This window comes from Lissotriton vulgaris, chromosome 8 (assembly GCF_964263255.1).
Source record: "Lissotriton vulgaris chromosome 8, aLisVul1.2, whole genome shotgun sequence".
NCBI lineage: Eukaryota > Metazoa > Chordata > Amphibia > Caudata > Salamandridae > Lissotriton > Lissotriton vulgaris.
The window spans coordinates 1,388,666,170-1,388,684,073 of NC_141696.1; the positions used below are offsets into that span (position 1 = coordinate 1,388,666,170).

Consider the following 17,904-nt stretch of genomic DNA (forward strand, 5'->3'; position numbering starts at 1 on the left):
TGAGGGGCCGTGGGGGCTGGGGGGCCGTGGGACCGCACTCTCTCCTCACTCCCGCCTCTCTCCTGCCCCCGCCTTCGCCTCCTGCTCACCTCGCCTCTCCACTCTGGATGCCGGTGCTGCGCCTCAGCTCGTAGCGCCTCTCCTCACCTTGCCGAGTTGCCTTGCCTCGCCACTGCAGTCCCGGCTCAGCCCCGGCTCCGTTGCCAGTAACGCACGACTCACTGATTCCACTTCTGCAGCTTGCAAGCTCCTGGATTCGGCGATGGTAGTAGCGTTTCGCCGTTTTCGGCGTTTTCAGCGTTCGTGCTCGCTTCAGCACAGCTCGCTTCAGCTGTGACTGCTGATGCTCCTCTCTGAGTCTCTGCTGCCACCTGCTGGTCTACAGAAACCATTTTGTGTACGGCAGCCATTTTGTATGGTTGCCCTCACATAGGCCGATGACTGCGGCCTAACGAGTCCTTGAGACACGTATGCCTTAGCTGACTTCTGAATGACCTGGCCGAACTGACTCCTTGCCCGAGGCTGACTTCGCTGAGCCAGTTCCTTGTTAAGCAGCTGGTCAGATAAAGATCAAAGGGTAGGACATGCCAGAGTTTATAGTACACTGCTCCCACCTTTCTATATTGCTTCCAATCTGTTTCTGTTCCTTCCTTTACGACATAATCACTGATTTGGGTTGAGGGTTTTATGATGGGTTTGTCCGGCCTGACCAAACAAGTTATTGGAATGTGCTTGGTCATTTCTGGTGGGCTGGACAACGGAAAGTAAGATTGTCGTCATACGCTACTTTTGAATTGTCACAATGTCATTGGTCAGTTTGTATGTACCCAATGCTAATTTTGAATGTTGCCTGAGGCTTGATTTTTGGCATAAAAGACCATGCTCCGCTCATTGAATTTGTGCAGTCTCTAGCGAACCACCCGTGTGTGCTTCGTAGATCTCTGTTCCTGGTTGCAGCCAATAAACTTTGGTCTTTGACGTCATCAAGAAATATCCCGTGTCTCTGTTTGCCAAGGCAGGGGAACTCTAAGGCATCGGGCGTTCTCCCTGACGCCGCTGGGTTCTAAAACCCGGTCCTTCAATATGATGACGCTCATTTGGCCACATTCTTTCCACTGTTCAAGTTTTCCACAATTTTCCTTTCTCACATTCGGATTACATAATTCTTTTCTAACTTCTAGTCTTTGAAACACAAATGTACACTTATTCTTACGTACCAGGTCAATTCTGTTCTTATTCTAAACCTTCAATCTTCTGAAATGTCTGCTTTCTCCAAACCTCGGTTACCTTCTTTGGAACACTAGTCAGTTACCCTTCATCACACATCTTGATTTATTGATTCTATTTAAATCCCCTATCTGCACGAAAATTGCCAAGCTTTTTCTTGCTCAATCTATACCTCTTTTGTATTGCATGTCTGATAGCCTTCACTCTGACTTTTCTTTCTCAAACTCATTCTGCCATTCAACTATTTGACAGTGGATCAGCTTTTATTCCACTCAACCAAGTGAATGGTGACTCACCTGTACTGACCTGTGATGTAGTTGAGATGGTCACATGTCCCCTACTATTTTCATCCATTTCAAGCCATTCACCAAAGCCAAGTGTAACTAGTCCTTAATAACACTGTTTAGTCATTCGACCAAGCCATTGCTCCTTTGGTGATACAAGGACATGCTTGGATTTGCTGAAATCTAGAGTTCGAGGCATGTGGGCTGCTGAATTCGTATCTGTGCATAGATCGCCGCCTAGTGTTGGGTCCGGATGATTGCACATTGTTGTCCTGGAAGAGTCTTCGAAGTATCACGAGATAGGTGGCTCCTCCCCTGGACTACAGTGCGCATGGGCATCGACTCCATCCCCAGATTGTTTTTTTCCGCCATTGGGTTCGGATGTGTTTCGGTTCACTCTGTCGGAATCGATAGTTGTTTAACTTCTTTTACTTGAGACCAAAAGGTCTTTAGGACTCGCGTCTGTATTGTCGATTGTTCTGGATCGTTTGTTTCATCGACTCCGAGCCAACACTGCCCTTCCGTGTGCTTTCGGCGCGGACGGGCCTACACGACGCTCCAAACTCCTTTCATCATGGAACGAAGTCCATTTAGGAGGTGCCCGGTCTGTGCCTCGAAGTACCCACATATCGACGTGCACCCAGTGTGCAATAAATGCTTGGCGCCGGACCACGACGAGGCCAAATGTATGGCCTGCTCCAAGTTCCGGTCGAAGAAGACGCTCAAGCTCCGCCGAGCTGCAAGACTGCAGGCCCAGCGATCGGCACCCCCTCCGACTGACATCTTCGACACAGAGGATGTCGGCGACGACACTATCCAGGATATTGCGGAGTCTAACCCGGCGTCGGAGGTCGAGGAAGACTACGACGCGGAAGACTAGGATTTCGATGAAGTCGTCGAGGAGGTAGGGGACGACGACGGGACCATTGCCACCGTAGAGGATAGCTCGGAAGAGGAGCTTCCTGACACTGACTCCGGGGCCAGCCACCATTCTAAGGCCCAGGCCGAGGGATCGCCTTCGGGCCTTACCCAAAGTCTTGATTCCCGTCCCACGGCTCCGCCTTCCGGCCCGGCCACGGACATTGATACGGCACCACTTACGGTACAGAAACCGAAAGTGAAACCATCGGTCTCGACGCCAGACTTATCGAAACCGAAAGCGCAAGTCGCACTGGTCGGGTCGGAGGCCTCGGCACCGAAGAAAGCCAAGATGGCCGTCGAGCTCACGAGCCACGCCAAAATGGCCGACCCGAAGACTACGGTGCCGAAGCCGAAGACGTCCGACGTGGTTGCGTCGGCGCCGAAGTTGGTCGACTCACTTAAACGTCGCATCGATACCAAGAAGGTCGACGACCATAAGAAGACCACAAAAAAGCGGCAGGACGACCCCAAGTCTACCACTGCCCCGCTTCCAATCGACAAGGCCAAGGGGGCAGCTGCGTCGGCTCCGAAGACTGCAGCCTCGGTCGCCGGCCCAAAATCTGCTTCAGAAGACTCTCTCGAGCCGGTGCGTCCCTCCGCCTCGCTCACTAGAAAGGTCAACGAGTCCCTTCAGCGTATTAGAGAGGGGACCGCGGCAGTCGAGCCGCAGGGCACTGTGCCGTCCAAGCCTCTCCAGAAACCGGCGAAAGCGCCCACGCCGATTCTGTTCACGTTGCCGCCGAAGGCTTTCGCAGCGAAGCCTGGGGCCGGGGTGCCCTTGAAGTTATCTTCGACGCCGAAGGCATCGTTGGTGGTTCCAGGCCCGCTATCTAAACAACTCGTAAGAGAGGTTCCGAGGGAAATGTTTACCGACAAAACAGGCTAATACCCCCTGTAAGACTACCTAAAAAACAACAGAGCCTGTAAGTCAAAGGTACTAAGGAGTGATAATCAACACTGGTATAATTGCACGGAAGTGAACCTAACTAAAGACCATCAACAGTAGCTGATTAAGTCCTATCAGCCCACCCAATGGCGGAGCCTCATCATGTAGGACTCCAATACCAAGGTAAGTGTGCAATCGCCCAGTTGTCAATTAGCGATGCATTACTCGACCGAGGTAAGGTCACCACCGTTGTTAGACTTGAGTGGGAGACTGATATGTGCAGTGCAGGAAAATAAAATAAAATAGTGTGTGATTAAAATGGCTATCGAGGCAAACAAAGACCTTTATTAGCGTTTGCCTGGACGTCAGGTTAAAAAATAGTGAAAAAACAGTGTGGAAAAAATCACTGTTTGACTTGCTTGATAGAAAACTAAGTAAGATATAAGAGGGCCAACATGTTTCTGCCTTAAATGTGAAGAATCACTGGCATTCGTCAGGGCCGAATTAATATCTGCTACTGCAAGACACTGCACTGCACATATCAGTCTCCCACTCAAGTCTAACAACGGTGGTGACCTTACCTCGGTCGAGTAATGCATCGCTAATTGACAACTGGGCGATTGCACACTTACCTTGGTATTGGAGTCCTACATGATGAGGCTCCGCCATTGGGTGGGCTGATAGGACTTAATCAGCTACTGTTGATGGTCTTTAGTTAGGTTCACTTCCGTGCAATTATACCAGTGTTGATTATCACTCCTTAGTACCTTTGACTTACAGGTTCCAGGCCCGCACCATCAACCACTGGCAGAAGAAGAGCGTCGAGAAGTGGTCATCGACGCCAACACAGGCAAGCTCTCTCTCCTTAAAAGAAAGATCACCCCTGAACCAGCTTTGGAGCATTTCCAAATCCCACTTAAGAAAAAGATGGACTCTGCTGGTGCCTCTGCCCCTTTGGAGCCTGCATCACCCCAAGGCCATGAACTTTCACCCATTCATTCTAATGTTGAGGAGGGTGATGGTAACGACGAGGAAGAGTATGCCTACCCAGTCTTCTCAGACCCAGAGGATGTGACTGAGCCTTGGTCTGCTGGTGGCGACCCTGGGGACCCGCATTCAGGACAGGAGCCTCAGCTCTTTTCAGCAAAAACTTCCCCAACTGAGGACTCTGCAGCTTTCAATGCTCTAATCGAAAGAGCGGCAGCCAACCATGACGTCGATCTCCATGCTGACCCAGTAGACGTTGATTTTCTTTTTGACACCTTTTCAGTCGCTGAAAAAACTGTAAAGACTTTGCCAATGCTAAAAGGGGTGTTGAAACATGCGCCAGAGGTCTTCAAGGAGCCCACCCGAGCAAGAGTCGTCAACCCACGTATTGACAAGAAGTACAAGGCAGCGCCCACTGATCCAACATACATCAAAGGACAGTTGCCTCTGGATTCCTTGGTTGTCTCCAATGCTCGCAAAAGAGCCAACTCACAAACTACGGGTGATGCTCCTCCCCCAGACAAGGAATCAAAAGTATTTGAGGCTTCGGGGAAGCGTGTTGCTGCGCAGGCAGCCAACATATGGCGCATAGCCAACACACAGGCGCTGCTTGAGCGTTACGACAGGGCACACTACGACACTCTAGAGACCCTTCTACAACACCTGCCAGAGCAATATAAGGAAGCAGCTGAGATGTTGATACAGGAGGGGAAGCTTATCACCAATGCTTCAATTAAGTGCGCTCTGGATGTGGCTGACACCGCCTCAAGAGCGATAAACACTAGCGTTCTACTGCGTAGGCATGCATGGCTCAGGATATCCGGTTTCAAACCAGACATTCAAACTACCATCCTCAACCAAACTGTCAACCCGGACCACCTGTTTGGCCCAGAAGTTGATACCACCCTCGAGAAAATGAAAAAGGACACCGACACTGCTAAGTCTATGGGTGCCTTGCAGTCCCAGCAGTCTCGGGGTGGTTCCTTTCGACGCTCCAATAATAGAGGCACCTCAAGGGGTCAAGTGTCACAGTCAACGTAATTCTATAAAAGTAACACCCAACCCTCCTATACCAACAAGGGTCGGGGTGGATACCGTGGCAACAACGTCAAAGGCAGAGGACGTGGTAATAACAGCTCCATGTCCTCCACCGCCAACAAACAGTGACGCCTTGTCACTGCCCCCCAACCACGCAACACCGGTCTGGGGGAGACTCCAGCAGTTCCTGCCCGTGTGGAAGTCCATCACCACGGACAGGTGGGTCAGATCTCTTATCCAATATGGTTATTGTCTGGAGCTCACATCCACTCCACCCAACATACCCCCAAAGAGCCGTCCTATGTCCGGCGAGCACTTGCACTTGTTGCAGCAGGAAGTCAACGTCATGCTGCAAAAAGGAGCAATAGAGCTCGTGCCCCTGCAAGAAAGAGGTACAGGGGTTTACTCCCTGTACTTTCTGATCCCAAGGAAGGACGGATCCCTCAGGCCCATCCTAGACCTCAGACCTCTCAACTTTTACATTCTGTCAGAGCATTTCCATATGCTCACGCTGCAGCAGGTTCTCCCACTGCTTCAGCAGGGGGACTTCCTAGCGACTCTGGACCTCAAGGATGCTTACTTCCACATTCCACTGCATCCTTCTCACAAAGTACCTCAGGTTCACCATTCAAAACCAGCACTACCAGTTCAGGGTTTTGCCTTTTGGCATCACCACAGCGCCCAGGGTTTTCACAAAGTGCCTGGCGACGGTGGCGGCGCATCTAAGACGTCAGAACATCCACGTCTACCCCTATCTGGACGACTGGCTCATTCAGGCGAAGTCGGCCCAGCTGTGCGCCGCCCACGTGTCCCAAACCATTCACCTTCTGCACGATCTGGGGTTCTCACTGAATTACCCAAAGTCCCATCTCCAGCCCGCTCACATACGGCAGTATCTGGGTGCGACCATAAACACTCTGGCGGCCACAGCACAGCCAAATTCAGTGAGTCAACAGCATTCAGTCGCTGATCCAAAGATTCATACCTCAGCACTCGCTTCTAGCAAGAGTGTTCATGCAGTTGATAGGCATGATGGCCTCCTGCATCTCCATAGTCCCACACGCGAGGCTACATATGCGTCCGCTTCAGGAGTGCTTAGCACGTCAGTGGACTCAGGCTCACGGGCAGTTGAAAGACCTAGTGTTGGTGAGCGGTCGGGCATACAACTCTCTGCATTGGTGGAAACCTTTGCAAGGGCCGACCGTTTCAAGAGCCTGTGCCACAGATTATCCTGACAACGGACGCTTCTCTCCAGGGATGGGGAGCGCATGTACTCCAATATACTGTGCAGGGACTATGGACACACCAAGCAAAAAGGAGACAGAACCTCTAGGAGGGCCTATATTTCTTTCAACATTGAATATATCCTAAATGATTAGTCAAAAGATGCCAAAAAGAGATCTTTGAAATATTATTCAAACATGGAAAATGTTACATACATTTGGTGATAGTCCTATCATACCAAAAATGCCCTCTAGTAGCAATTGATCCTATTGATCAGAGACACAGAGACACACATTCATCACACAGTATCAAAATACAATAATGAACATACCTAACAAAAACAGCTAAACAAAATTATACAAGACATGGACTGACATAAGTGGTAGCTCTAAGGTGTATTTGAGAGGGTACGTATAGGAACCTAGATGGAGTGGTTCTGTTGGTTATGATGTACTTGACCAAAGCGTATCCAAGACAGGGGTGTTGGGCCCAACACCCCTGTCTTGGATACGCTACTAGAGGGCATTTTTGGTATGATAGGACTATCACCAAATGTATGTAAAATGTTGATTTGTGAAATGATAATGCAATGTATTTTTTATATATGAGTCTTTAAAAATTTTATTAAAAAAATGACAAAATAGTCTAATAAAAATTTTCCATGTTTGAATAATATTTCAAAGATCTCTTTTTGGCATCTTTTGACTAATCATTTAGGATATATTCAATGTTGAAAGAAATATAGGCCCTCCTAGAGGTTCTGTCTCCTTTTTGCTTGGTTTGTCTCCCCCCTCTGGGCCTCAAAATATTTGGGAGTACTCTCTTTTTTCATACAGGGACTATGGACACTACAGCAAAAGAAGATGCACATCAATGTATTAGAACTGATGGCGATCTTCATGGCCTTGAAGGCATTCAAAGTACATCTGTGCAACAAGGTAGTGTTGATCCGGACGGACAACATGACGGCCATGTACTACATTCAGAAACAGGGGGGCACTCACTCTCCGCAGCTGTCTCATCTGGCCTAGAGCATATGGAAGTGGGCCATTCAGAGGAACATTTTCCTCATGGCAGAGCATCTCCCAGGCAAGGACAATCAGATGGCGGACCTGCTCAGCAGGCACAGCCACCAAATGCACGAGTGGGAGATACATCCATCAGTACTCCAACCGTACTTCCAAAGGTGGGGTCATCCAGAGATAGACCTGTTCGCCACAAGGGAGAACGCAAAATGCCAAAGCTTCGCCGCCAGGTTCCCACACCCTCAGTCGCAGGGCAATGCGATGTGGATGAACTGGTCAGGCAGATTTGCGTACGCTTTTCTCCCAGCACCTCTGATACCGCTGGTGGCGCGCAAGCTCAGGCAGCACTCGATGACTCTCATCCTAGTTGCTCCAACGTGGGCTCGCCAACCATGGTACACCACGTTTCTGGAACTGTCCGTGGTTCCGCATCAAAGGCTTCATCTCACACCCAGCCTTCTGACGCAGAGCCATGGCGACATTCAGCACCCAGATCCGCAACAGCTCAACCTGGCGATCTGGCTCCTGAAATCCTAGAATTTGGCTACCTTAACCTTCCTCCCAATTGCATGGACATCATTCGGGAGGCGAGAAAGCCCACTACTAGAGCATGTTATGCGGCAAAATGGAAGCGGTTCGTCATCTATTGCGCAAACCACAACATTGATCCACTGGATGCTTCCATTCAGAACATCATCTGTTACCTGTTCCATCTATACAAGTGTAATCTGGCATATACTTCCATTCGCATTCACCTGTGTGCGATGGCCGCATACCTCCAAAATAGGCAGCACCTTTCACTTTTCAAAGTGCCTGCCATCAAGGCATTTCTGGAAGGCCTCAAGAGTCATTCCGCCACGTACTCCACCAGCTCCGGAATGGAACCTCATTGTGGTTCTTACAAGGCTGATGGGTCCTCCCTTTGAGCCACTACATTCTTGCGAACTTCAGTTCTTGACTTGGAAAGTGGCTTTCTTAGTAGCAATTACATCGCTACGGAGGGTTAGTGAGCTGCAGGCCCTCACAATCCAAGAGCCATTCTTGCAGGTTCATGCTAACAGGGTAGTGCTCCGCACTAACCCTAAATTTCTACCCAAGGTTGTGTCTCAGTTCCACATCAACCAAACCATTGAGTTGCCGGTGTTCTTTCAAAATCCAGAGTCGCTGGCGGAGCGGATGCTCCACACCCTTGACGTTAAACGGGCCCTTATGTATTACATTGATAGGACCAAGGATTTTAGAAAGACTAAGCAGCTTTTTGTTGCCTTTGCGCCACATCACAAAGGTAACCCTATTTCCAAGGCTGGTATTGCCAGGTGGATCGTGAAATGTATTCAAATCTGCTATGCAAAGGCAAAACGCACTCTTACAATTCCACCGAGAGCCCACTCCACCAGAAAGTTGGGGGCCTCTATGGCTTTCCTTGGAAACATTCCCTTGGAGGACATATGTAGAGCAGCCACATGGTCTACCACACATACATTTACTAAGCATTACTGTGTAGACGTGCACTCCAAACAGCAGGCAGCTGTAGGGCAGGCTGTTCTCAAGACACTTTTCCAAACTGCTGCAGCTGGCACGGGCGGCCGCCGCTAATGGAGGGACTGCTATGTATTCTATGCACAGATATGAATTCAGCAACCCACATGCCTCGAACTGCAAATGCTACTTACCAGTATGCATCTGTTCTTGGCATGTAGGGCTGCTGACATTCATATCGCCCGCCCTCCTCTCCGGCGCCTGTAGCAGCTGCAGTGTTCACATATCATTTCATGGCATGGTCATCATTCACTGAGTTTCACTCCATCTTGGCCACAATGGCTAAAAACAATCTGGGGATGGAGTCGATGCCCATGCGCACTGTAGTCCAGGGGAGGAGCCACCTATCTCGTGATACTTCGAAGACTCTTCCAGGACAACAATGTGCAATCATCCGGACCCAACACTAGGCGGCGATCTATGCACAGATATGAATGTCAGCAGCCCTACATGCCAAGAACAGATGCATACTGGTAAGTAGCATTTGCATTACGGTCTGTGGATACAGGATATGAGAGAATGCACATAACCAATACACTAATAAAGACAACTGACACGCTAACCTTTTTACTGAATCTGCAGATCACGAATCTTGCCAGTTTTGGGGAAGGAGGAAAGATAGTGTTGGACTTTTGCTTGGATCCAGGAAACCGCCGGTCAACGTGCGCTCTATGAATGACGTTTAATCATATCAAAATGGCCCAGATGGTAGGAAAATGTTGAATCTAGTACAGGCCCGCTATGGACAACTAAGGACGAAATGAGCAGAAATACTCTTAGCTGTGTGCAATATTATACTAAGCTAAATATCTTTTGCTTGACACTCACACCATCACAGACTGACTAATAGCTAGACTCCTGGCTCTGGCCTAAGTGGAAGGCGAACTTGAACATCTAAATTCCCCCATCTTTTTAGAAACTAGTTACTTTTTTGACTTGAGTTGCAAGTGGTCATGCCAGGCCTGTCTGGTCGTAGGATTCTATCAGGAATACACAGACCTGCTATCGCCCTACCTGCTGCACACGTATGAGGAATCACTTAAAATGGGATAGATCTCCTGCACGGATAGTGAGGCTGTAGCTCCTGCTGTATTGAAACTGGGAAAAGAGCCAGAGATATTCTCATCATGTATGCCATCATCACTCAAATGATGATCAGAAAATCCTAGCTAGGGTAGTGGTCAATAGAATGCTTACATTTATGCCCTATTTCAGGGGTCTCCAAACCGGTCCTGGAGGGCCGGATCCATGCCTGATTTTTTGGATATCCCCATTGAGATACATGTAGTTATTTTAAAAATCTGGCATGGATCCGGCCCTCCAGGACCGGTTTGGAGACCCCTGCCCTATTTGGTATAACTGGGTGAGTCTGAATTCGCTCGCCCCTCAGTGTTCCACACTTCATAACCACTCTGCTAATTGTATCTGAGTTTTTAGAATGTCCTTTTATGATGGAGGACCTGTGGAGAAGTGTAGTGAGTCTTTTTTCTAAAACTGATTAAACTACTGCTTCCACACAAATACAGATCAGCTGTCTGGTATCTTACCCCATGTTAAAATAATATGGCAACAGTGAGGGCTGCCCTTTGTATCGATTGTTATTTACGTTGGTAATGGAAACATTGGCATGCCTTTTATGAGCTCAACCAAGGTTTATATATCAGAGGACACCTGTTAATCTATCCGTTTGCTGATCATCTTATATATGCAAGATCCTACAAATAATATCGGTCCAGTCAGTTGTAAGGTTAAAGTTTGGAAGCTACCCAGGGCTGCTAATTAATTGAGAAAAAAAATGCTACCATTAACAAACTCCGAGGTGTGAGTGGGTGGTGAATTCCAGGTGCCCTGGAGACCGAAATAGCTTGGTAGCCATATTTCTAAGGATATTTAATGGAAGGAATGGGAGAGCCATCGCCAGCAACTCAACAAACTGGTGGTACAGGTAGACTGGATTGCTGCTGTTTTGATGGGATGCATTGCCATTGTGAAAATACATTGACAGTTGTTCACCTCGGGGAAGAACCGAATACTGAAATTAGCTGGGTCTGGCTGCAGGTCAGAATTTGATGGGGTGTGCTCATGTCACCTATGGAAAGGGGAAAGGAGTTAGTAGTTCAACACCTTTGAGCTATATATTAGTTAGCAGCTCATGTCCAATGCGATATTCTCTGGCTACTCCCTTCTCTCCTCTCAATAATTGCACCAGAGGATAGTGGGGAGGTTGGTGGCGGTAGGTTCCCTGAAGACAGTGCTCAACACAGGGCTGACTGGGAGAGAGCAGTGATGCTCACAGTAGACACTATATGGGAGGCTTGGAAGAGCTTGGTGCACCTGGTAGGGAGGTAACTCTTATGAAAGCAAGATCTGAACATATTCCAGAAGGATAATTCATAACTTTGGTGGGATTTCCACATGCATTGCTGCTGTACTTTAAGCTCTGACAGAATGCCATTGCGCATTGGCAGTTTTTCCCATTAGTCCTGGTGAACATCTGGTTCTAACTGAGCATTATGAGGGAGGAGACCAGGCAAGCATTGTCTTACATCTAGGCCGTTCTGTGCGTGTACAACAGATGGGACTTTCAGAATCTAGGGGTAGATGGGAGGGATATTTGGGAGAAATTCAGTCTGACTGTTGGTCCAATCTATCCATGCATTTTTAAGTGTACAATTTACAGCGTTACCCCCTTATCAATAAAAGATCTTTCTACAAAATCCAAAATAAAATGGCAGATAACCAAGAAAGGCACAGAATTGCTACTGTTCAGAGAAATAGGTATGTCAAGTACCAGGCAGGATCTGATGGGAAGTAGGTAGTGCAGTAAACCAGATGGTCAGAGGCGGATCCATTGAAGTGAAAGAGCATGTTCCCCAAAATGAAAAAGCTAGGATGTCGTTCGATTAAATGCCTTTCAAGGAGAAGGGCTTCCAGCTCCATTTTGCAGACCATCCGAAAAGAGGTATTGCATAGTTTTGGGGGGTGGGGAGTTCAAAAGTCTGATTGTGCTTTCGGAGAAGGATTGTGCCAGAGTTGTTCCTTAGAGATCGGAGGTTCAAGCAGCAGAGCTTCAGCATTTTGTGATGGTTTAGTGCCATCAGAGAATTTAAGATTGTCTGCCAAGTAACTGGCAGTGAATGAGTGTAAGGCCTTGTGCAGTCTTGTAAATTGGCCTGGCTTCAATGGGTAAGGAGCAGTCTTGTATTGTAAATGGACCTGCCTTCCAATGGGTAACAAACGGAGAGTGATCATCATAGGTGAAATGCAATTGTTTTTGGCCACAAGGATGAAGTGTGCAACCGAATTGAGAATTGATTTCAATGGGATGGGCCTTGGGTAGAGTTACAATATTCAATTTTGGAGGGCACCAGTGATTGAATAAGATTTCAAGTTCTGTTCTGGAATGTAACGGTGGATTCCCCAGAAAAGACTCTCATATCTCACATTTGTAGCCATAGTGTTGATTTGTGAATGGAAGCCGTCTTTGAACTAGGATGACCCTTAATGATGTGGCACTGTCCACAATGATGGGTTATCTGTTAAGGATGTTGAGTGAGTTCATCCATTATTGTATTGGAAGTGTTGATTCCGAACAGGAAATAAGGAGGAATTTAGATGTGGAAGTTGAGCATTTCAGTCTTGGCATGGTTATGGAGCGCTATAAATAGTGCAGCCGGACTACCCAGAACACATTTTATGCATTGCAAGCTATGGAAAGTGCTATATGAATACTGTTGAAACACTAACTGTTTTGGATTAAGAACTGGAGTACCCTTTATTTTATTTTACTTGAAATTGTGTGGCACCCGTTGGGAATAAAATAGTTGTGATGGAGTAGGATAGGGTCGTGTTTTTGGAAATGTTGAGGAACTTTCCTATGTGCTGTCCTGTTGCCAAACCTCTACTCTGTCCCTATCCTCTGTTCACTGCCTATTAGTGAGGTGGATGCACAGAATGTGCTTATTTATAGATGGGATGCAAAGCTGCACACAGCCCTGAATTACAGACTTTTTCTACTAGTTATGTTATGTTAATAGGAGCTTGTGAAGCGCACTGTCACCAAAAGTTTCCTGGCGCTGATTATGTATTTTTTTTTTAAAATCTGTTTTATTGAAACACTTGTCATACAGTTACATTTCTTGTGTGTATAATTCAAAGGGAAAAAGAAACAGTGATTCGAGTAGCTCTTACAATATCTGAGCGAGCGATGACGACGGTAGAAAGCCCAATAAATGCACTCTTAAGTGGATAACACCATCAGCTGTAATGGGGACAGTTTCTACATGCACCATAATGTACACTCCATCATTGTAGTACTACCTATTTCTCAGTGTCGATCCCACCAGGGGCAATCGGGGGGTAACGGTTGCTACAATTATTTCTGACCCAACAGGGGGAAATAGTAAAGGAATTGGGGGTGTAATGAACCTTAACTCGGGGGGGCGGGGAGGAGGGGGTGCTGCAGTATGGGTCTTGACGTGCTAGGTCGGGGTATAGTGGCTACGCAGGGTGCTGTCTAGTGGTCGCGGGGCGACGGTTCGGGTGGTGTGTGGGAGTTCCAAGGTCCTGGGCGGGGCTGCATCACCGGGGTCAGCCGTGTGTGTGGCCCCTTCCGGCCAGGGGGGGTGGAGGGGGGGGGGGGAGAAATATGGGGGGGGGCGGGTGAGGGGGGGGGCGAGAGAGAGGCCGCGGGGGTGGTAGCTCACGTCTATAGGAGTGTGGCACTTGCTCCTCCCTGCTGCTGTGTATCATTCTACCCAAAGTGTCCCTTCACGCCATGGGGGGGGGGGGGGGCAGTGTGGCCATCATCTCACATCACCCCATTAACGTGACAGGCCTTGGTGAATGCTTGTAGGAAACCCTCCCAGATCTGGGCTATCGGGATGGCCCTCCGTCCCGCTGTTTCTTCCCTGCGTAACACTGTGCCTTCTGCAGTTGCCCAGTAAATGAGGGAGGCACTCCAGTGTTTCGTCTGTGGCTTTCCAGTGACGTGTTATGAGCCTTTTGGCGGTTATCAGTCCCAGATCCCAGAACCTCGTGTGGGCTTTGTTGTGTTTTGTCCTGGTAAGTAGGCCCAGCACACAGGTGTCCCAATCGTGACGAAGTTCCATTGCCGTCCCTTTCGTCAACAGTGTAGTGACATCGTGCCAGTACGTACGCAGTTTGGGACATGCCCACAGCATGTGCAGGAGATCTGCATTTAGCAACGCGCATCGTGGGCAGCTGGAGGTATCTAGGCCGAAATAGCGGTTGATCTTGTCCGGGGATAGGTATGCCCTGTGTGTGATGTAGTACTGTATTATTCTGAATCTCGAGTTGCGGGGGATGTGTTGTGGGCCTTCCAAGATCCTCTTCCACTCCTTATCTGACCAGTCCCTTCCCCTGTCAGCTGTCCACCTGTCTCTCAGTGACTGTAGGGAGCTTGTAGTGTGGGACCTTAGCGCCTGTGTTAGCCAGTGGATTACGTGCGACCCTGCCCCCATAACGTGTAAGTAGTGTATCAAGAGGTGTGTCTGAGGTTCTTCAGTCATGTCGCCCCAGTGTTTCGTTAGGGCTCGGATCAGAGATGCATGGAACAGGAACTGTCCGACTGGCAGTGCCGGATTCTCTACTAGCCTCTCGAACAGAACCAGGGCGCCGTCGTCATATAGGTCCGCCATTGTCTCAAGTCCCACCTGCACCCAGTCGGTCAGGCGCGCTGCAGTCACCACACCTCCAGGCCTGGGCATCCCTTCCAGCGGAAGGGCTGGGGCGTAGGGCGTAGTCTCCTTAGTCAGTTTTAGTGCACGTTTGTAGCATCGTAGTGCCACCGCGAGGTGCAGTTGCGTCCCGCGGGTTGCGTTGCTGAGGGGTTGGAACATAGCGAGGGCCTCCGCTTGAGTCAGGGCCGGGGTCGTCGAGGCCGTGTCTTGCAGGTTTCTTCCCGCGAGCCAGGCCACCACCCACTGGAGTTGCGCAGCGAGGTAGTAGTGTTCCTGGTTCGGGACCGCAAGCCCCCCCGAGGACGTCGGGGCATATAATTTCTGCAGGGCCACTCTTGGTCTCCCTGTATTCCATATGAGTGTTCGCGCTAGGGTCTCCAGGTCTTTGAAGACCCGAGCAGGGACATACACCGGTATGTTCGAGTAATAGTAAAGGAGTCTAGGTAAGACTATCATTTTCGACAGGGTGATTCTGGCCGGAACGTTTAGTGGGAATGTGCTCCAGAAACTTATCTGGGCCCGCAAGGAGTTTATGGCCCGAGTCAGGTTACCATCCAATATGTCTGCCGTGTTTCTGTAAATGTGAATGCCCAGGTACTTGAAGGTGCCGGCATACCATGTCAGTATTGTGTCCCCCAACTGCACTGCGCACTCCTGCATTTCTGGGTGAAAGGGGTAAACACCTGATTTCCCCCAGTTGACCCTCAGTCCCGAGTGGGATGTGAATTCTCGGAGGGCACCGGTGAGCCCCGGGGGTATCTGCGTGAGGTCCCTGACGTAGAGGAGCAGGTCGTCAGCATACAGCGAGACTGCATGTACGCCATCTGTCAGTGGAATGCCCCACTTGTTACCCTGCATCCTCCGCAACTCCGCCAGTGGTTCCATAGCCAATGAAAAGAGCAGAGGCGACAACGGGCAGCCCTGACGCGTGCCCCGCCTTTCCTGTATGGACTCGAACGTTAGGTGTTTGGTATAGGAGTCCCTGGCGCTGATTATGTAGGATGTTGTTGCGGTAGACCAGGTTAGCAGGCTTGTACAAATAGCCAAGTTTTCAAGGCCTTTCTAAAGCCCAATAAGTTGCCGCAGGTCTTAATTGTGAGGGGGACGGAATTCCAGAGCCTGGGTGCAAGGAACGAAAACCTGCGGCCTCTCTGCCTTTTAAACTTGATGGTGGGAATGGTGAGTAAGTGAAGGTGGGCTGAACGGAAAGTACGGGTAGGGACGTGCTTTGTGATCAGACTACCGAGAAATTTTGGGCTGTTGCAGTGCAGTGCTTTGAAAACTAAGCAGCCTGTCTTGAAGTCAGCTCTTTGCGCTACAGGCAGCCAGTGGAGTTTTTGCAACAAGGGCCTAGCCGATTGCCATCTCGGCTGTTTGTGAATTAACCTTGCCGCCTGGTTCTGGATCATTTGCAAAAGGTTGAGCAAGGTCTGGGGTAGCCCAATGTAAATGGAGTTAGAGAAGTCTAGGCGTGAGAGCACCAATGCAATCACTACCTGTACAAGGGCTGCGTGAGATAGCAGATGGGAAATCTTTCTGATTTTGCGCAGTTGGAAGAGGCTAGCAGATATCACGGCCCCCACATGTACTCTAAGTGAGAGATCAGAGTTGATAACCACCCCTAAGCTTTTCACTGAAAGGGAAGCAGCGAGGGGAGTTCCTAGGACATTACACTAGTTAATGGTGTAATATCCTACAGAAATTGGCAGTATCACAGTCCATATAAAATGTCCTTCCTATTGATTTTGAACTAAAATTTTCCCTACTAAAGCTGGTTCATTATACTCAATCGACGGATATCTTTAGTAAAATATTTTAAGCAGAGTAATGTTTTTTTTTTACAGTTGAGAAAAGCTTCTGAGTTCTGTAGTCCTCTTAAAATGTTATTTCTTTAATAGATAGTACTGCAAATGCTTTCAACAAAATTATTTATTTGCAGAGGGCACTTGGAAGATGTATATGATATCTGTTGGACATTGGATGGGAAGTATATGGCATCTGCCTCAGTTGACAACACCGCCATCATGTGGGATGTTAATAAAGGTAATTTGAATTTATTTTCCTCATTTGTTATCTAGGTGTTTCTAAACATCCATTCTTACCCGCTGGGCGTAAGCCCCCATTTGGTTCTCTCACCAATAACAGTACAATTTATATGCAGGTGTTGATGCAGGGATGTCTTTGTGAATGTGGCTGATAAAGCTAGCTTATCGTACCAGGTATTTTAATGGAGTTTTTTTTTTATGAATTAATCTTTTTTTCCAGTGCACTGTACAGAAGTTTGGTTGCTTACCTTTCCTAAAATTGGTTCTGGACTTGGTCTCTCTGCTGTTTGTCTTTGAACCGCAGACTGGTGCCCTAGTTATTTCAGAGTTTTTTTATTTCTCTTTTACAAAGCTCTAATCATGTACAATATTCTTAGACTAATTCCACGCGGCGCTTAATGGAGAACTCCCACCTCAGATTTCCTTGTGACTGGAAACACTGGGCACCAGAGTACTCAATGGAAAAAGATGGAGGGCAGCTGTTGTTTAAGAATGTGAAGGGTGACATTCTACGCTATTACCAAAGCTTTTCAGATTTTTCTTCGGACGGATACTGTAATCTGGTTAGATTCTTTCTTTAGTAAATTTCCTCATCAATGCCCACTGAATTTGGATAGGAGGAATATGTATAACTACTTTGCTGGACTGAAGATCTTCTGAACAATGTCTCTCCCTGTTGTAACTGCCCATTTTCCCTATTGCATTCTTTCTGCCTTTTCTACTTTTCCTGTCCCTCTCCTCCCATCTCTTGTTCTGTTCCTCCTGACTAAAGTGGAATGTTGGCGAATGTTGAGTTGTCATAAGGACCTTTCCTGTGAGCGACTACTGGGCTGGGTCCCCAAGGTTTTTTGATAATGAAATAAAGAGGATTGTTTACTTCATCTGGGATTCCAGTGCCATCTTTGAAACACTATAGATGAGCAACAATCATCTTTTCTAGCCTGTGCAGGGGACCACTATAGACCGTTGCCTCTGTTCAGGGAATATTGGATCTTTCCTTTATTGTCTCTGGTATCCTGAAGTCTT

The 17,904-nt window shown here is 48.3% G+C and overlaps 1 protein-coding gene across 2 annotated transcripts in view; it reads left to right on the forward strand.

Moving 5' to 3' along the window:
• The window catches only part of CHAF1B (chromatin assembly factor 1 subunit B), a 337,605-nt gene that overhangs the window by 170,684 nt on the left and 149,017 nt on the right, over positions 1-17,904 (forward strand). For both annotated transcript variants that reach the window (XM_086935399.1, XM_086935398.1), the window contains exon 5: positions 16,773-16,876. In XM_086935399.1, the coding sequence (XP_086791525.1) occupies positions 16,773-16,876 (104 nt within the window). The remainder of the gene's footprint in view (positions 1-16,772; positions 16,877-17,904) is intronic.